This window comes from Zalophus californianus, chromosome 14 (genome assembly GCF_009762305.2).
Source record: "Zalophus californianus isolate mZalCal1 chromosome 14, mZalCal1.pri.v2, whole genome shotgun sequence".
NCBI classification, from domain to species: domain Eukaryota; kingdom Metazoa; phylum Chordata; class Mammalia; order Carnivora; family Otariidae; genus Zalophus; species Zalophus californianus.
Window position 1 is genome coordinate 22,146,122 of NC_045608.1, and position 21,269 is coordinate 22,167,390.

The following is a 21,269-nucleotide window of genomic DNA, read 5'->3' on the forward strand; positions in this document are numbered from 1 at the left end:
TTCTCCCTCTGCCTGCCGCTTCCCCCTGCTTATATTCTCTGACAAATAAAATCTTTTTTTTTTTTTAAGATTTTTATTTATTTATTTAACAGAGATAGAGAGCACAAGTAGGCAGAGCGGCAGACAGAGGGAGAGGGAGAAGCAGGCTCTCCGCCAAGCAGGGAGCCCGATGTGGGGCTCGATCCCAGAACCCTGGGATCATGACCCGAGCCGAAGGCAGCTGCTTAATCGACTGCGCCACCCAGGCATCCTGACAAATAAAATCTTTAGAAAAATAAAAATATAAGTAATATCCCATTATACAGATATATCTGTTTATCTATTTACTTGTTGATGGAAATTTGGGTTGTTTCCACCTTCTGGTTATTATGAATAGAGCTGAAATGAACATTCATGCATAAGTTTTTATTTGAATATCTGTTTTCAACTTGGGGGGGTTATATACCTACAAGAGGAAATTGCTGGGCCATATGATAATTCTATGCTTAACTTTTTGATAAACCAATCAACTATTTCCCACAGTGGCTACACCATTTTACATTCATTCCCATCAGTAGTACATAGAGTTTCCAATTTCTCTGCATCCTCACGAACACTTGTTACTTTCTATTTCTTTATTATGGCCACCCTAGTGGCTGCAAAGTAGTATCTCATTGTGGTTTTCATTTGCACTTCCCTAATGACTAATGATGCTGAGCATCTTCTCATGTGGTTGTTGGTCATTTGTATATCTTCTTTCAAGAAGTCTATTTAAATCCTTTGCCCAGGGGCGCCTGGGTGGCTCAGATGGTTAAGGGTCTGCCTACAGCTCAGGTCATGATCCCAGGGTCCTGGGATCGGAGCCCTGCATCGGGCTCTCTGCTCAGCGGGGAATCTACTTCTCCCCCTCTCTCTGCTTCTCCCCCTGCTAATGCTCTCTCTCTCTCTCTCTGTGTCTCGAATGAATAAAAAAATAATAAATAAATAAATCCTTCGCCCATTTGTAAATTGGATAGTTTTTCCTTTTGTTGTTCTTTACTCTGAATACTAGATCCTTATCAGATATACTATTTGCAAGTATTTTCTCTCTGTGAGTTGTGTTTCACTCCCTTGATAGTATCTAAATGCACTAAAGTTTTTAAATTTGATGAAGTCTAATTTATCCATTTTTTTCCCTTTTGTTGCTTGTACTTCTGGTACCATATTTAAGAAACCAGTGCCAAATACAAGGTCAGGAAGAGTTATCCCTGTTTCCTTCTTACAGTTTAATAGCTTTGTCTCTTAAAATTAGTTTTTTCCCTTTTTTTTAAGATTTTATTTATTTATTTGAGAGCGTGAGAGAGAGAGAAAGTACAAGACAGGGAAGGGCCCGAGGGAAAAGCAGACTGCCTGCTCAGCAGGGAGTCTGATGGTGGGGCTCCATCCTGAGACTCTGGGACTCCGGGATCATGACCTGAGCCAAAGGCAGACGCTTAACCGACTGAACCACCCAGGAGCCCCTAGTTTTTTCCTTTTAATTTTTGTATATAGTGTGAGATAACAGTCCATATAACTATTATTTTTTTAAATCTGCTCAAAACACTTTCCAGTTCCCCTTCTGATAAAGTCACCTTTTGCCTGAGAAATCTTCCCTGAGTCGATGTAGCTCTAGTGGAGTATCTATAATAGTACCATGGGGTGGACATGTAACTAAAATTGAGCCAGTCAAGGTTCTCCCTGGAATCAAATGCTGATTCTGGGAGAGAAACAGTTCTACCTGTGGTGGTTTCTAGAAGGAAGAAGATATGAGTGTAGGGCTCCTGGAAGCCATCTTTCCTGCCACACAGAGAAAGCAAATCTATAGGCAACCAATAGTAGCTGAATCAACAGATGGAGTCAGAGCCCTGGCAACACTGTAGGAGCCCTTAAATCCAGCCACAGGTAAAGCCACACAGATAATCAGAACTCAAAGAGTGAAATAAAGCCCTAAAGGCCACCTGGTCCAGTCATACCTGAAATCATCTGTGCCCGTTAAGAGAGTCAGTAAGTTTCTTTTCTTTTCTGACTCATGTGAGTTAAGATTCTGTGACCTGCTAAAAGTTACAGGATTTTCCCTTAGAAAAAATAAGAGTCCTATATATTTCTTAAGGGTGGGCACAAATTTGGCTATAAATTTCCAAGCACCAATGCAAATACGAAAACATAGTGAGTTACTGAATTTAACATCCATAAACTAAAATATTTTCCATAGATGGTCATAAAGAGTACATTGTGTTTGATTCTATGTGGCAGGAATATAGGCGATTATTTCCTTTTATTAATTTCTACTTTCATGTTTCCAAAAATGTTAAAGGCCTCTGGGGTGGGAGAGGGGTGGGAGATTGAAGAACATGATGCAATGTGGTAAAGGTGTCCCTAAGGAAATGGTTCTCAGGGCGCCTGGCTGGCTCAGTTGGGAGGGCATGTGACTCTTGATCTTGGGGTCATGAGTTCGAGCCCCATATCGGGTATACAGATTACTTAAATAAATAAAACGTAAAAACCTAAGGAAGTGGTTCTCAAAGTAGGATTAAGCAACCCCTAAGGGACCTCAAGATGCTTGCAGGGTGCCCACAAAGCCTAAACTATTTGCAGAATAATACTAAGACATTATGTGCCTTTTTCATTCTCATTCTCTCATGAGCATACAGTTTTCCAGAGGCTTTATGGCATGTGATGTAACAGACCGAACAAAGAACCAAATATCAGGATCTAGCCATTTTCTAGTAAAGGAGATATCAAAGACTTTTAAAATGTGAAACAATGCCTCTCTTCTCATTAATCTTTATTTAAATAATTATTTTGTTGGGTGCCTAAGTGTCTCAGTTGGTTAAGCAACTGCCTTCGGCTCAGGTCATGATCCCAGGGTCCTGGGATTGGGCCCCACATCCAGCTTCCTGCTCAGTGGGGAGCCTACTTCTCCCTCTTCTGCTCCCCCTGCTTGTGCACGCTATCAAATAAATAAATAAAATCTTTAAAAAAATTATTTTGCGGGGCACCTGGGTGGCTCAGTCATTAAGCGTCTGCCTTCGGCCCAGGTCATGATCCTAGGGTCCTGGGATTGAGCCCCACATCAGGCTCCCTGCTCCTCGGGAAGCCTGCTTCTCCCTCTCCCACTCCCCCTGCTTGTGTGCCCTCTCTCGCTATGTCTCTGTCAAATAAATAAATAAAATCTTTAAAAAAAAATATTTTGCACTCAAAACATTATTTATCTTTTTAAGATTTTTTTTATTTGAGAGCGAGGGAGAGAATGAGCAGGAAGGGCAGAGGGAGAGAACCCCAAGCAGACTCCCGCTGAGTGGGGAGTCCGATGGGGGTGGGGGTGGGGGTGGGGGGGGACTCAATCCCACAACCCTGAGATCATGACCTGGGCCAAAATCAAGAGTTGGACACTTTAACGAACTGAGCCACCCAGATGCCCCAGAAACATTATTTAACATAAGTGAGTTTTTCAATGCATTAACAAATATTATTAATGTCTGCATTTGAATTTCTAATACAGTTAATATCAATAGATTTAAGCCATGTGAACAAAAGCTCTTTGGCATCCTCAGTAATTTTTAAGAGTATAAGGGCTCCTGGAGTACCCGGGTGGCTCAGTTAAAGTGTCTGACTTCAGCTCAGGTCATGATCTCCAGGTCCTAGATTGAGCCCTGCATGGGGCTCCCCACTCAGCAGGATGTCTGCTTCTCCCACTCCCTCTGCCCCTCCCCCTGCTCATGTTCTCTCTCTCTCTCAAATAAATAAGATCTTTTAAGGAAGGTTGTAAGGGGTCCTGAAACCAAACATCTTGAGAACTTTGCCCTGATTCAATGATCAGTTTCATTTCACTTCCCAAGATGTCACAAATTCTGAAGGGGGCATAAATGTAGTCAATGTTTCTTTTTTGGAAGGTAATAAAAATGTTCTAGGGGAACCTGAGTGGCTCAGTCGTTAAGCGTCTGCCTTAGGCTCAGGTGATGATCCCAGGAGAACCCCGCATTAGGCTCCCTGCTCTGCAGGAAGCCTGCTTCTCCCTCTCCCCTTCCCCCTGCTTGTGTTCCCTCTCACTGTGTCTCTGTCAAATAAATAAATAAATAAATAAGTTCTAGGGCGCCTGGGTGGCTCAGTTGGTTAAGCGACTGCCTTTGGCTCAGGTCATGTTCCTGGAGTCCCGCATCGGGCTCCCTGCTCAGCAGGGAGTTTGCTTCTCCCTCTGACCTTCTTCCCTCTCATGCTCTCTCTCTCTCAATAAATAAATAAAACTCTTTATAAAAAAAAGTTCTAAAATTGGTTGTGGTAAAGGTTTCACAACTCTGTGAATATATTAAAAATCATTAAATTATACACTTCATATGGGTGAATTGTATGGTATGAGAACTTTTTTAAATTAATTTATCAAATAAATCAGTAACACACCTAACAAGTTCCCTACAAATATGAAGTTAACGAATGTTATAAAACCAGGAACAAGAAACTAATCAATGACAAATGTTTAGAAAAAAATGAATGGCAATTTTCATAATAAAAAAAATTTACCTTCCGAGAGTTTTTGACATGATGTATTGGTCTCTTAATTCCTTAGGATAAATTGACTGATCATCTACAGTCAGATCAAAAAATACAAAAACTAAAGGAAAAAGGGCAGAAATAAGTCTCATTAATTTATTCAATAAAGAGAAGATAAGTGGTCCTAAAGTTTAGTAAGCATATGTGATATAGACAATTATTTTTAATTATACTTAACACCTAACTCTAAAGGAATTATGTAGCCAGGCTAATAATAATTTCATAGTATTATGAAATTGTATTTCATTCATATATTATGAAGCCCATGGAAAATGACAGTCAGATCTCATTCTTCCATAAAAATACACAGCATCATCTTACTATAGTGCAGAAAATCCATACATACATGCTAGTCTTATTCCTTTGCCTCAGAATTATTTATCACTTGCAACTAATATAAAATACCCATGCAAGATTAGTCCTTGCCTGAGCAGGAAAAAAAAAAAAAAAATACCTACGCAGATCAGCATATGCCCAAAACCAAACAGCAATTAGTATGAGCCTAGAAAAAAATGTTCTAGGCAAATAAACATCCCAATAAAATTAGACCACAGGTCATCATACTAAAAGATAAGTATTATCTTCTCTTTGCCATTTATATACCTCTACATGTCTGGCATTCTACAGTGCAAACCATCTTGAACCTACTTGGAAAGTTAAATAAATAGCATTTGCCCCAAAATCCCCTTATTTCTTAATTATTTGGGCTATATCAAAAAAAAAAAACAAAAATAACCCCATTCATTTAAAAATTTAACTATCCATGTAGGCCAAGGCTGCAATCAATTATCAAAATTTCAATTCCACAAAATGAATGGTATATTTGCAATTGCCTGTATCAACCTGAAAGAGTGAAATTTGTTGAGACCCTTCAGTTTCTCATATTTCAGGCAACAGGTTTCAACCTCCCTGGAGTAACCCAGAGTTCCAGTCTCTGGCACAAATCTGAGCCACCTGAGTGTGCTTCATTCCAGGCTGGTCCACATGAGACAGAAACCTGTGGAGTGAATGAAATCTGCCAGCAAATCAAGATAAAACTGTTTCTCTATGCTTGTAGATACTTATGAACCTAGATGTTCCAGTGGCATCTGAGTTATCTGGGAATTTGAGGGGCCCTGGAGAGCTATTTCTCACAGAAGTCAAGGTCTACTTCAAAGGCTGCAAACTCAGTTGCCCACAGAAGCCAAGGTCACGTACACAGGGAAGGCTGGGTTGAGTGTTAGACAACGTGGAGCAGTGAGGACTTAAATGGGCAAACATACCACGCATCTTAAAAAAGGCAGGCTCTACCGAGCACTGGCAAATCCTCCACGTATGGGATTATAGGATTGGTGTGGCCAGACAGTCCACCCTTTCAAAACAATCTGGATTTTCATGTTAAAGTACAAACAGCAAATGCCTAATAAAATGCCAATAAACCAAATGCAATCTGCAGAGGGACAACCTGACCTATTTCAATTCTGGCCACCTTTAGCCCATACAACACCTTGGTTCAGAGAAGAAAAGGTGCCCCTTGGATAGACCAACGAGCAAAAGGTGGCAAATGAGCTTGTCAAGTAAGACGGGCCAAATTTCAGCAACTGGCTGTCACCTCCACCAGGGGCTCTCAAACAGCAAAACCCTATGCAGCTGCCTTAACTATAATTATCAGACAGAAAACAAAATAGCAACAGGGAAAACTATCATAAAATGTGCTTTAGGATGCCTAGGACAGCCATCATTCCCAGATGCCAGTCTGAAGACTGACTGTATGAGAATCACCTAAGCAAGATTTTTTATATCCCTGGACTCCTAGACCGGGGGCTATGACACAGCACCTGGGGGCATCTGTATTTTTAAGGCGTTACACATGCACACATACATCCTTCCCATTCAAATCTCACATAGTTTTGTAAAGTTCTGTGGGTTTTTTTTTTTCTTTTCAATCAAAGAAACAAGAGTATTCCTCTTGTCCAAGGATTTAAAATCACTGTGAGATTACATTTAACTCTAGAGGTTGTCTTTATTCTTTCTGTGCTGAATAACAATTGTTTGTTTTAGATGTGATTTTGGTAAAGTTTTAGGAGTGGCTGCTTATAAAATGTTGCCTGATGACAATAAACATCAACACTTTGAGGATAATCACGTGGTATTTAAGGTAGAAGCTTTTAAACTGAGATTCTGCCTGAAAAACCCTAAGGCCTGGCAGGTAAGCGAAGTCCAATTGATACTTGCAGCAATTAAGGAATAGCAGGTATGAAAGGGAAGAATGAGAAAGGAAAAGCGAAGAAGGAAGGAGGGAGGGAGAAGAATTCATGGCCTAAAACAACTCACTGACCCCGAAGATTGATGTGGTATAAACTGCATCAGTGAATGAAGAACCATCTTAAGCAATATCATTCCTTTGACAACACACAGCCTTAAACAAAACTAATCCAACTAATCAAAGCTTGGAAAATCTACCTTGATAGAAATTGTTCGTTCATTTAAAAATGCACCTAGGGCTGCATTGGATCCTGAATACTAACCTTCTTACTTTATTTATCCAAACCATACTCTGCCAAGGGCACAATGTCAATTTTCCCTTCATAGGAGAGGAAAAAAACGATCCAGTAACCAGAAGATAGTAATGTTACCTTTATTACTCCATACTGAAAGTGCAATTTCAGAATTGTTATTCAAAGGAAGGCGTCTTCCTTTCCCTACCAGCTCTCTATTTACAAAGGTTCCATTCCCACTGTGATCTTCTATGTATGCGATGTAAGAGTTTTTAGGACCCATTTCCTAAAATAGAGAACATTTTATTTCAAAGTTTTAACAGTGGGGAGTTACAGTGCTAAGATATCTCAGGGTGGTGACGACATTACCGGTTCTCCCAAATAAACAGATTATTTGTCACCTACTCTGAAAATCCGAAAGTGCTTCTTGCTATAAGTCCGGTATTTATCCGTTCTTTTCAGCAGTGGCTCATCAAAGCAGTATTCACAGCTTCGATCTCTCCCAAACCAGTAGTTGTCATTAACACACTCTGTAACACAAAAGTACACACCAGAGTGCTGTGGAATTTCATGCATCAAACATCTTTAAAAATTGCTTATAAAATCTAACTGCAGGAAAATAACCTAAGAAAGCAATCAAGCTTCAAGCTATCTTTATCAGAATTTTATAGGAGTAAAAACAAGGGAGGAGAAAAAAACAATTTTCCAACGAGTTTAGTAAATTGTGGTTTATACATAACCATGAAATAATAAAGTCATTAAAAGTTCTCAAGCAATTATTAATGATTTGAAAAAACAGTTATAATCTAATAACTTCCTATTACCCTCTTGAGGCTTCCCATCATACTTAGTACAAAATGTGTACTCTTTCCCATGGCAGGACAGATGCTCAGGATCTGGCCCCTGCTTCCCTCCCAGCATCACCTTGTACTGCTCCCCTTGATCACTCTACCCAGTCCCACTGGCACCTTCCACTGCCCCAAATATTCCGGGTTCAACCCCCCTGGTGGCCTTTGCATTCTCTGTTCCCAGCAACTTGAACAGCCATCTTGCCTTTATGTCTGGATTTAAATTATCATCTTCCACTCAGCTTTCCGTATAAGCAGACTCAGTAATTACCTCATCACTCATTATCATAATGATATCCTGCTTTGTTGCCCACTAAGAATGGACCATAACTGGAAGTTATCTTTATTATTTACATATTGTCTCCCTGCACTCCCCTGTTACAACAAACTCCAGGAGGCCAGCCTTGGGTGTCCTGTGTTATATAGTTCCAGCACTGAGGACATGAATATAGTGGGCAAGTAGAATGTTGAGAGAAAGACAGAACAGGCAAAATATTACCAATTCATTATGACAAAGTAGTAATTTCTGTAATATATCTTAAGTTACTACAAAATAAAAAAAAGACAATCCAGTAAAAACTGGGTAAAGGATACGAAGAGACAATTTACAAGAGAAGTAAATACAAACAGCTCAAACATAAGAAAAAATGGACAAGGTAACTCAATACAAGAAATTTTAAAAACAAGAACCGCCTGGCTGGCTCAGTTGGCAGAGCATGCAACTCTTGATCTCGGAGTTGTGAGTTCAAGCCCCACGCTGGTTGTTGAGATTACCTAAAAATAAAATCTTTTAAAAAGTGAAATAAAAGAAATGCATAGCATGTATACATTTAAAAAAAAAAAGAAGAAGAAGAAACTTTAAAAGACAGTAAGTAATACAGGGGCACCGGGGTGGCTCAGTTGGTTAAGCATCTGCCTTCGGCTCAGGTCATAATCCCAGGGTGCTGGAATTGAGCCCCATGTCGGGCTCCCTGCTCAGCGAGGGTCTGCTTTTCTCTCTCTCTCTGCCCCTCCCACCTGTTTGTGCACTCTCTCTCAAATAAATAAATAAAATCCTAAAAAAATAATAATAATAACATTAAGATTTCATGTTTCAACTATCAGATTAACCAAAATCAAAGAGGGGGTGCCTGGGTGGCACAGTCGGTTGGGCCTCCAACTCTTGGTTTCAGCTCAGGTTGTAGTCTTGGGGTTGTGAGATCAAGCCCCACATCAGGCTTCCGTGCTCAGCATGGAATCTGCTTCAGATTCTCTCTCCCTCTATCTCTGTCTCTCCCGCTCATGCTCTCTCTCTCTCTCTCTCTCAAATGGATAAATAAATCTTAAAAAAAAAAAAATCAAAGAGTTACATATTGTAATACTGTGTTGGCATGAAGAAACTGTTACTCTTACTTGTACATTGCCAGTGAGAATGTAATTTATACACCAAATATAATTTGGAGTCTAGGGAAGATAATTTGGCAAGATGCATCAAAGTTACATTTGCAACCACTTCACCCTGATGAAGATGGCTATAATTAAAAAAAAAAAAAGAAAATAATAAGTATTGGCAAGGATGCAAGGAAATCAGTACCCTCACAAACTGCTGGTGGGAATGTAAAATGATACAGCTACCGTGGAAAGTTTGTCATTCCTCAAAAAGTTAAACATAAGGGCGCTTGGGTGGCTCAGGTCATGATCCCGGAGTCTCCAGATCGAGTCCTGTGCCAGGCTCCCCGCCCAGCGGGGGGGTCTGCTTCTCCCTCTGACCCCCTCCCTTCTCATGGCCCCTCTCTCTCTCTCTCTCTCAAATAAATAAAATCTTTAAAAAAAAAAAGTTAAACACAGAACTGCCTTATGACTCAGCATTTCCAATCCTCACTAGATACTCAAAAGAACTGAAAACAGGTACCCTAAACAAAATCTTGTACGCAAGTGTTCATACCCGCACTATTCACAATAACCAAATGAAAGAAACAACCCAAATGTCTCTTGCTGGATGGATAAACAAATTGTGGCAGTTACATATAATGGAATATATAATGGATATAAGATCAAGAGTTGCATGCCCTACTGACTGAACCAGCCAGGTGCCCCTATAATGGAATACTATTCAGCCAAAAAATAAATAAGTAAATGCTACAACTCATACATACCACAATATGGAGAAACCTTGAAAACATTAGAAGAAACCAGATACAAAAAACCATAAATTATATTACATTTATATGAAATGTCCAGAACAGTTAAATCCATAGAAATGAAATACGGATTGCTGATTGCCAGGGGCAGGAGAGAAGAATGGGAAGTAAATGCTTAATGGGTAGAGGATTTTATTTTGGAGTAACGGAAATGTTTCAGAACTAGAAAAAGGTAGTGAAGCCACTGAACTGTTCACTTTCAAATAGTTAATTTTATGTTATGTGCATTTCACCTCATTTTTTTAAATTTTTTTTAAGATTTTATTTATTTATTTGACAGAGAAAGTACAAGTAGGCAGAGAGGCAGGCGGAGGGAGAGGGAGAAGCAGGCTCTCCGCTGAGCAGGGAGCCCGACGCGGGGCTCAATCCCAGGACCCTGGGATCATGACCTGAGCCGAAGGCAGTCGCCTAAACGACTGAGCCACCCAGGCGCCCCTCACCTCAATTTTTAAAAAATTATATAGACACACATATTGGCCCAGAAATTCCACTTCTAGTAATTTATTCTATGGATAGAAACATATGTATTATGAAAGGACATAAGAACAAAGGTAAAAAGGTTATTTACTAGGGCGCCTGGGTGGCTCAGTTGGTTAAGCAACTGCCTTCGGCTCAGGTCATGATCCTGGAGTCCCGGGATCGAGTCCCGCATCGGGCTCCCTGCTCGGCGAGGGGCCTGCTTCTCCCTCTAACCCTCCCCACTCTCATGTACTCTCTCTCTCTCTCTCTCATTCTCACTCTCTCAAAATAAATAAATAAATCTTTAAAAAAAAAAGGTTATTTACTATAGCATTATTCTTAGAGCAAAAACTAACAAACATCGTAAATGTCCATTAGTAAGGGGTTAATTCAAAAAAACCTTATATATCGGGGCGCCTGGATGGCTCAGCCGGTTAAGCGTCCAACTCTTGATTTTGGCTTAGGTCTTGGTCTCCAGGTAGTGGGATCGAGCCCCATGTCAGGCTCCCTACTCAGTGGGGAGTCTGCTTCTCTCCCTCTGCCCCTTCCCCCACCCGCAAGCGAGCATGAGCTCTCTCTCTCAAATAAATCATTAAAAAAAATCTTACATGGCTATAAAAAGGAATAAGGACCTTTACATTCCGACAGAAGGATGTCTAAGACACATTGCTAAGTATAAAAAGCCAGTTGAAAGCAATATGTTGTGAATCACAATTAATACAAAAAAATAAAGGGAGGGGCGCCTGGCTGGTTAAGCAAACAACTCTTGGTTTTGGCTCAGGTCCTGATCTCAGGCTCCATGCTCAGTGCAAAGTCTACTTGAGATTCTCTCTCCCTCTCCCTCTGCGCGTCTCACTCATGCTCTCTCTGTCTCTCTCTAGCTAAAATAAATCAATCTTTAAAAAAAAGAAAAAATAAAAAAAGTGAAAAGAATATATACACACTATATACAATATGATTACAAAGTAAAGCCATGCCTACTCTATGACCCAGCAATTCAAATCAGACTCTACCCCCCAGAGACATCTGCCAATTGACCAAGGAGACAACTCCAAGTATGTTCACTGAGCCTTGCTTGCAGGCGCAAAAACTGGAAACAGTAAGTGTCTGTTAACAGGGGAAGGAATTAATGAACCATGGTATTTCTACTAGAGACCTGGAACTTCTGCAGCAGCTGGAAAAAGGAAGGGCACAGAGAGTTCATCAGGGCACTAACAGTCCAGGGATGGTAGACAGAGAGTGTAAGAAACAGCCAACTACGGAAAAGCCTGCTCTGACCTTTGCTCATCAGGAGAGCCCCCAAGCAGACGTGTAGAGGATGGCAAGGAGAGCAAGGTAGGAGGCAAGGGGACCAGAAGGTCTCAGGCAATTAGTGGGGTATTAACCCAGGAAGGATGGGTCCATCTTCCCAAAAAAGAAAGAGATGCAGGTGAGAGTATGTGAGGAGAGCAACAGATACATTGGTTTTGGCAAGGGAATTGAAAATTCAGGAAAGTCATTTTCTTTTGCTAGGGATTCCAGATGTCTTTGAAGTTCAAACTCACTGTCCTCCCTCCTTCTATATCACAGACAAAAAATTAAACCCATCTGGGAAAAGTTAACCCAACTCTCCCTTTGATCCCCATTCAATCCTGACCTTAGCCTATCTTCCTCACCTTTGCTCTAACGTTTCCCCCCATTGTACAGATAAGGATGGTGAGGCTCAGAGAAGTAGCATCACTTGCCTGATACAGTTAGACAGGGACAGACTAGGACTTGAACCCATGTCTTTCTAACTACAAAACCCACACCCTTCTCTAGGTCCAGCCACAAACCTAAACTTTCACCCTTACTTTCTTCCTACTCAAGCATTTTTTTTAAAGATTTTATTTAATTATTTGAGAGAGAGCATGAGTGGGGGGAGGGGCAGAGGACCAGGAAGAAGCAACAGACTCCCTGCTGAGCATGGAGTCTAACACCGGACTCGATCCCTGGACCCCAGGATATGACCTGAGCCTAAGGCAGATGCTTAACCGACGAAGCCACCCAGGCACCCCTACTCAAGCATTTTTTTTTATTTAAAGATTTTATTTGTTTATTTGAGATAGAGAGCATGAGAGGAGGGAGAATCAGAGGGAGAAGCAGGCTTCCCCCTGAGCAGGGAGCCCGATGTGGGACTCGATCCCAGGACTCCAGGATCATGACCTGAGCCGAAGGCAGTCGCTTAACGAACTGAGCCACCCAGGCGCTCTCAGGCATTTTTAATCTCTCTCTCTACCAGTTCCTCTCACACTCATCTCAAACAGGAACAAACCTCCCTTAGGCTCCAGTCCCATTCTGTTTGCTAACTAATTTTATCACCTTCCTAACACCACACTCGTTTCTCAATGGCAAGTAAAGAACATAGGTTTAAAGTCTGCAAAGCTGTAGGCTCAAATCCTGCTCTTCCAACTCTAGGCTTTATGACTGTGGACAAGTTTATCAATCAATTGATTCTGTAAAAGGTAAGAATAAAAATACTCTCATAGGATTATTTTGTAATAATCTGTAAAATGGAGGTCAGAATAAAAATACTTTCATAGGATTATTTTGAAATTTAAATAAGAGAGTCCCAACGCTCCACCCAACAAAAAGAAAATACACATTCTTCTAAAATGCATATAAAACATACTCTCCAAGATAGAACATAAGCTAGGAGCGAGAAAGCCCCTCAGTGAATGTAAAAGTGCACAAATCATACAAAGTATGTTCTCCAACAACAATGTACTAAAGTTAGGAACTCAAAAACAAAGAAATTTAGTAAATTCCCATTTAAATGGAAATTAAACACCACACTCCTAAAAAACCAAAGGGACAAAGAAAAAAACTGGTAAGAAAAATTAGAAAATACTTTGAAATGAATGAAATGAAAAAAAAAAAAAAAAAACATACTAAAACTTATGGGATTCAGCCTGAGCATTACTTAAGGAAATTTACAGCTGTAAAAGTATAAGTGACAAATTTTTGGTCAGGGCACCTGGGTGCCTCAGTTGGTTGGGCGGCTGCCTTCGGCTCAGGTCATGATCCCAGAGTCCCGGGATTGAGTCCCGCATCAGGCTCCCTGCTCGGCAGGGAATCTGCTTCTCCCTCTGACCCTACCCCCTCTTGTGCTCTCTCTCTCTCTTTCTCTCTGTGTCAAATAAATAAATAAAATCTTTTAAAAAAATTTTTTTTGGTCAATTACCCAACTTTCTTAAAACACTGGAAAAGAGAAGCAAATAAAATCTAAAACAAGCTGAGGGAAAAGATAAAAGTCAGAGCAGAAACAAATGAAATGGAGAACAGAAAGATAAGAAAATCAATCAAATCAAAAGCTGGTTCTATTTTTTTTTTTTTTTATGGTTTTGTTTTTAAGTAATCTCTACACCCAACATGGGGCTTGAACTCACAACCCAAAGATCAAGAGTCACAGGCTCAAAAAAGAGAGTCACGGGCGCCTGGGTGGCTCAGTTGGTTAAGCGACTGCCTTAGGCTCAGGTCATGATCCTGGAGTCTTGGGATCCAGTCCCGCATCGGGCTCCCTGCTCAGCGGGGAGTCTGCTTCTCCCTCTGACCCTCTTCCCTCTCGTGCTATCTCTTATTCTCTCTCTCAAATAAATAAATAAAATCTTTAAAAAAAAAAAAAGAGTCACATGCTCTATTGACTGAGCCACCAGGCACCCTAGAAAGCTGGTTCTTTGAAAAGATCAACAAATTGATAAAAAAAAAAAAAAATAGCTGGATAGACTGACAAAGGGAGTGTCAAAGAGGAGCAATTACTACTAACCTTACAGAAAGAAAAAATTTTAAAGAGTACTGTGGGGGCACCTGGGTGGCTCAGTCAGTTAAGCATCCAACTCCTGATTTCAGCTCAGGTCATCATTTCAGGGTCCTGGGATCTACCCTGGCATCAGGCTCCTTGCTCAGCAGGGAGCCTGCTTCTCCCTCTCCCGCTCCCCCTGCTCATGCTCTCTCTCTCTCTCTCTCTGTGTCAAATAAATAAATAAAACCTTAAAAAAAAATGAAAGACCTATGTAAATGTTCACGGATTGGAATACTACTGTAAACATGGCAAAATGCACAAACTGCTGATTTACACAATCCCTGTCAAAATCCCAGCTGCCTTCTTTGCAGAAATTAACAAGCTCAAACTAAAATTCTTATGGAAATACACAGACCCAGAATAGCCAAAAATCATCTTGAAAATGAAGTACAAAGTTAGAGGACTTACATTCTGCAATTTCAAAACTTACTCCAAAGTTACCATCAAGACAGTATAGTACTCCCATTAAGGACAGACATATAGATGAATAGAGAAGAATGAAGAGACCAAAAATAAATCACATTTACAGTCAATTCATTTTCAAAAAGGGTGCCAAAACAATTCACTGGGAAAAGAATAGTCTTTTCAACAAAAGGCACTAGGACAAGAAGATATCCACATTCAAAATAATAGAGTTGAGGGGCGCCTGGGTGGCTCAGTCAGTTGGGCATCTGCCTTCGGCTCAGGTCATAATCCCGGGGTCCTGGGACTGAGCCCCACATCAGACTCCCTGTTCACCGGGGAGCCTGCTTCTCCCTCTACCTCTGTCCCTCCCTCCCTACTCCTGCGAGTGCTCACGTGCTCGCTCTCTCTCTCTCTCTCTCTCTCTCTCTCGCTGTCTCTCAAGTAAATAGTCTTTAAAAACAAAAAAACAAAAACCAAAAAAAAACCCAAAAACAAAAACAATAGAGTTAAAAACCTTACCTCATGCCCTATACAAAAATCAACTCAAACAGATCAAAGGCTAATAGTAATAGGAACCAAAACTATAAAACTCTGAGAAAAAAGAACAGTAATGACAGCTTTGCAACTTGGGTTAAACAATGCTTTCTTAGATATAACATGAAAAGCACAAATGACAAGGGTGCCTAGGTGGCTTAGTCAGTGAAGCATCTCCTTCCGCTCAGGTAATGATTCCAGGGTCCTGAGATCGAGCCCCAAGTCAGGCTCGGCAGCGAGTCTGCTTCTCCTCTTCCTCTACTCCTCCCCTCTGCTCATGCTCTCTCTCTCTCAAGTAAATAAATAAAATCTTTAAAAATAAATAAAAACACAAGAAAAAATAGAGAAATCGGACATAAAGTTTAAAATTATTGTGTCAAACAAAATCATCAAGAAAGTGAAAAAGAGGGGCCCCGGGTGGCTCAATCAGTTAAGTATCTGCCTTCAGCTCAGGTCATGATCTCAGGTTCCTGGGATCCAGCCCTGCACCAGGCTCCCTGCTCAGCAGGAAGTCTATTTCTCCCTCTCCCTCTGTCCCTACCCCCCCCCTTTGTACTCGCACTCTCTTAACAATAAATAAAATCTTAAAAAAAAAAAAAAAAGGTTAAAAAGAACTCAAAGAATGGAAATAATATTGCAAAACATATATCTGATAGGGGATTTATATCTAAAATATATAAAGAATGCAAATCAATAACAAAAAGACAATCCAATTAAAAAATATCAAAGGTGGGGCACCTGGGTGGCTCAATCGTTGGGCATCTGCCTTCAGCTCAGGTCATGGTCCCGGGGTCCTGGGATCAAGCCCCACATCAGGCTCCCCGCTCCAGGGGAAGCCTCCTTCTCCCTCTCCCACTCCCCCTGCTTGTGTTCCCTCTCTTGCTGTGTCTCTCTCTGTCAAATAAATAAAAATCTTTAAAAAAAAAAAAAAATCACGGGCACCTGGGTGGCTCAGTTGGTTAAGCGACTGCCTTCGGCTCAGGTCATGATCCTGGAGTCCCAGGATCGAGTCCCACATCGGGCTCCCTGCTCAGCAGGGAGTCTGCTTCTCCCTCGGACCCTCCCGCCTCTCATGCTCTCTCTCTCTCTCAACTAAATAAATAAAATCTTAAAAAAAAAAAAAAAATCAAAGGCTCTTGAATAGACATTTCCTCAAAGAAGATACAAAAATGGCCAATAAACACATAAAAAAGTGTTCAATTATCATTAGCTATCAGGAAAATGCAAATAAAAACCACAATGAGATATAATTTCACATCTACCAGGATGACTATCATTAAAAAGACACATACAAGTCATGGAGAAATTGGAACCTTCATATATTGATGGTGGGAATATAGAACGGTGTAGCTGCTGTGGAAAGTTTAGTGGTTCCTTAAAATATTAAACACAGAGACTTCCATGGAACAGCAGTAAGAAAAGTAAGAAGCGCAAAGGCAGTAAAATTAAGTATATCTATAAAAATCAGTCAAGGGATTCGTAAAATAAAAGGATGTAAAGGTATGACACCATATACCTAAAATGTGGTAGGAAAAAGACTAAAAGAATGGGATCAAACTTAAGCAACCATCAATTTTACATAGACTGCTAGATTAGTAAGATGTTATATACAAACCTAATGGTAACCACAAATCATTGTGGTTGTGTCAAATAAATAAATAAAACTAAAACTATTACTGGTTATAGTAATAGTTATCCAAATAACAAAGACGTAAGAATCCATTTTATTTCTAAAGACAGAAAGGAAACCACAAGAAGAGCAAGAAAAAATGGAACACAAGAGAATACAAAAACAACCGTAAAAACCATAAAATAATAAAAAGGAAGTATATAATAATAGAAGCTTACCTCAAGAAGCAAGAAAAATCTCCTATAAACAATATAACCTCACACCCAAAGGAGCTAGAAAAAGAAAACAAATGAAGCCTAAAACAAGTAAAAAATGGCAATAAGTACATACCTACCAATAATTACTTAGAATGCAAATGGAGTTAACAATCAAAAGACATTGTCTGATAAAATGGATAAAAAAGAAGACCCATCTATATTCTGCCTACAACAAACTCATTTCAGACCTCAAGACACATGCAGATAGAAAGTGAATGGATGGAGGGTTGCTGGGTGGCTCAATCGGTTCAGCGTCCGACTTTTTTTTTTAAGAGTTTATTTATTTGACATAGAGACAGCGAGAGAGGGAACACGAGCAGAGGGAGTGGGAGAGGGAGAAGCAGACTCCCCACTGAGCAGGGAGCCCGATGCGGGGCTCGATCCCAGGACCCCGGGATCATGACCTGAGCCGAAAGCAGACGCTTAACCATCTGAGCCACCCAGGCGCTCTGCGTCCAACCCTTGACTCAGGTCAAGATCTGAGGATTGTGAGATCAAGCCCCATGTTGCCCTGAGCTCATACTTATACTCTCACTCTCTCTCTCCCCCAGCTCTCTCTCTCGCAAATAAATAAATAAAATCTTAAAAAAGAAAAGATATAACAATTCTAAATATTTATACACTGAACATGGGAGCACCCAAATACATAAAGCAGCTAAAAACAAACATAAAGGAAGTAATCAATAGTCATACTTAACAGTACACACTTACATCGATGGAAAGATCATTCCAAACAGAAAATCAACAAGAATAGCTTTTTTGGGGGCACCTAGGTGGCTCAGTTGTTAAGCATCTGCCTTCGGCTCAGGTCATGATCCCAGGGTCCTGGGATCGAGCCCCGCATTGGGCTCCCTGCTCAGCGGGAGGCCTGCTTCTCCCTCTCCTACTCCTCCTGCTTGCGTTCCCTCTCTCTCTCTGTCTCTCTCTGTCAAATAAATAAAATCTAGCTTTCTTTTTTTAATTTATTTATTTGTCAGAGAGAGAGAAAAAGAGAGCACAAGTAGGGGAAGCAGCAGGCAGAGAGAGATGCAGGCTCCCCCACTGAGCAAGGAGCCCAATGCAGGACTCGATCCCAGGACCCTGGGATCATGACCTAAGCCGAAGGCAGATGCTTAACCAACTGAGCCACCCAGGCGCCCCAAAGAATAGCTTTGAATGACACACTGGGCTACATGGATTTAACAGATGTATTCAGAACATTCCATCCTATGCAGCAAAAGCAGACTTAAGAGTTGGAAATACAACAATACAAGCTGACCTCAAGAAGCAAGAAAAATCCAAACAATATAACCTTACACCTAAAGGAGCTAGAAAAGAAACAAATGAGGCCTAAAGCCAGGAGAAGGAAGGAAATAATAAAGATTAGAATAGAAATAAATGACATAAAAACTAAAAAAACAATAGAACAGATCAAGGAAACCAAGGGCTGGTTCTTTGAAAAACTAAGTAAAAAATGGGGCACCTGGGTGGCTCAGTTGGTTAAGCATCCGACTCTTGATTTCAGCTCAGGTCATGATCTCAGGTTTTGTGAGATCAAGCTCTGTGTCAGGTTCCATGCTGGGCTTGGAGCCTGCTTAAAACTCTCTCTCCCTCTCCCTCTACCCCTCCCCACCCCTGTCCCTCTCTAAAGAAAAGAAAACAAAATAAAATTGGTAAACCTGTAGCCAGATTTATCCAAAAGAAGAAAAAGGACACAAATAAATAAAATCATAAATGAGAGAAGAGAAATAACAACAAATACCATGGAAATACAAACAATTATAAGAGAATACTATGAAACACTGTACATCAACAAAATGGACAACCTAGAAGAAATGGATAAATTCATAGAAACATATAAATTACCAAAACTGAAGCAAGAAGAAATAAAAAGCTTGAACAGCCCAATAATCAGTGGAGAAATTGAATCAGTAATCAAAAATCTCCTAATAAACAAAAGTCCAAGACGAGATGGCTTCACAGGCCAACTTCTACCAAACATTTAAAGAAGGATTAGTATCTATTCTTCTCAAACTATTCCAAAAAATTGAAAAGGAAGGAAAGCCTCTAAATTCATTCTATGAGGTCAACATTACCCCGATACCAAAACCGGAAAAACACCACAAAAACAGAATTACAAGCCAATACCCCTGATGAATATAAATGTAAAAATCCTCAACAAAATACTAGCAAACCGAATCCAACAATACATTGAAATAATCACTCACCACGATCAAGTGCGATTTATTCCTGGGATGCAAGGGTGGCTCAATATTCGCAAATCAAGCAAGGTGATGCATCACATGAATAAAAGAAAGGATAAGAACCATACGATCATTTCAATAGATGCAAAAAAGCATGTGACGAAGTACATCTATTCATGATAAAAACCCTCAACAAAATAGGTTTGGGGCACCTGGGTGGCTCAGTTGTTAAGCATCTGCCTTCGGCTCAGGTCATGATCCCAGGGTCCTGCTCCCTGGGCCTCCCATCGGGCTCCCTGCTCCATGGGAAGCCTGCTTCTCCCTCTACCAGTCCCCCTGCTTGTGTTCCCTCTCTCGCTATGTCTCTCTCTGTCAAATAAATAAAAAAAATCTTAAAAAAAAAATAGGTTTAGAAGGAACATACCTCAAAATAATAAAGGTCATACATGAAAACCCACAGCTAATATCATCCTAAATGGGCAAAAACTGAAAGCTTTTCCTCTACGGTCAGGAACAAGACAGGAATGTCCACTCTCACCACTTCTATTCAACATAGTATTGGAAGTCCTAGCCACAGCAATCAGACAGCAAAAAGAAATAAAAGGCATCCAGGGACGCCTGGGTGGCTCAGTCAGTTAAGTGTTGCCTTAAGCTCAGGTCATGATCCCAGGGTCCTGGGATGGAGTCCTGCATCGGGCTCCTTCCTCAGCGGGGTCTCCCTCTGCCTACCATTCTCCCTGCTTGTACTTGCATTCTGTCTCTCTCTCCCTCTCCCTCTTGACAAATAGATAAATAAAATCTTTAAAAAAAAAAAAGAAATAGATGGGTATTAAAGAGGGCACGTTCTGCATGGAGAACTGGGTGTTATGCACAAACAATGAATCATGGAACACTACATCAAAAACTAATGATGTAATGTATGGTGATTAACAAAACAATAAAAAATTTTTAAAGAAAAGAAATAAAAGGCATCCAAACTGGCAGGGAAGAAGTAAAACGTTTACTATTTCCAGGTGACATGATACTATATATAGAAAATCCAAAAAAACTAAATGATAAATTCAATAGTCACAGGATACATGATCAATGTACAGAAATCTGTTACATTTCTACACAAAAACTGAAGTAGCAGAGAAATTAAGGAATCAATCTCATTTACAATTGCACCAAAAACAAGAAGATACCTAGGAATAAACCTAACCAAAGAGGTTAAAGACCTATACTCTGCAAACTATGGAACACTGATGAAAGAAAATGAAGATGACACAAAGAAATGGAAAGACATTCCATGCTTATGGATTGGAAGGGCAAATATTGTTAAAATGTCTATACTACCCAAAGCAATCTACACCTTTAATGCAATCCCTATCAAAATACCAACAGCAGGGCGCCTGGGTGGCTCAGTTGGTTGAGCGACTGCCTTCGGCTCAGGTCATGATCCTGGAGTCCCGGGATCGAGTCCCGCATCAGGCTCCCCGCTCGGCGGGGAGTCTGCTTCTCCCTCTGACCCTCCCCCCTCTCATGCTCTCTCTCTCAAATAAATAAATAAATAAAATCTTTAAAAAAAAAAAAAATACCAACAGCAGTTTTCCCAGAGCTAGAACAAACAAGCCTAAAAGTTGCATTCAACTACAAAAGACCCTGAAGAGCCAAAGCCATCTTAAATAATAAAAGCAAAGCTGGAGGCATCACAACAATGAAAAAAACCAACAAACCAAAAACGGACTCTTAACTACAGAACAAACTGATGGTGACCAGAGGAGAGGTGAGTGGGCGGATGAGTGAAATAGGTGATGAGGATTAGGGTACATTTATCCTTATAAGCACTGGGTAAGGTATACAATAGCTGAATCACTTTATTGTACACCTGAAACTAATATAACACTATGTTAACTATACTGAAATTAAAGTAATTTTTTAACATAGAATTA

General features: G+C 40.4%; 1 protein-coding gene across 7 annotated transcripts in view; it reads right to left on the minus strand.

The window, feature by feature from the left end:
- The window catches only part of CHEK2 (checkpoint kinase 2), an 88,456-nt gene that overhangs the window by 20,250 nt on the left and 46,937 nt on the right, over window positions 1–21,269 (minus strand). For 6 of the 7 annotated variants that reach the window (XM_027576915.1, XM_027576913.1, XM_027576914.2 and 3 more), the window contains 3 exons: window positions 7,428–7,552; window positions 7,161–7,308; window positions 4,516–4,606 (listed from right to left, as the gene is read on the minus strand). In XM_027576915.1, coding sequence (XP_027432716.1) covers window positions 4,516–4,606; window positions 7,161–7,308; window positions 7,428–7,552 — 364 coding nt within the window. The remainder of the gene's footprint in view (window positions 1–4,515; window positions 4,607–7,160; window positions 7,309–7,427; window positions 7,553–21,269) is intronic. The other variant, XM_027576919.1, reaches the window with a different exon arrangement.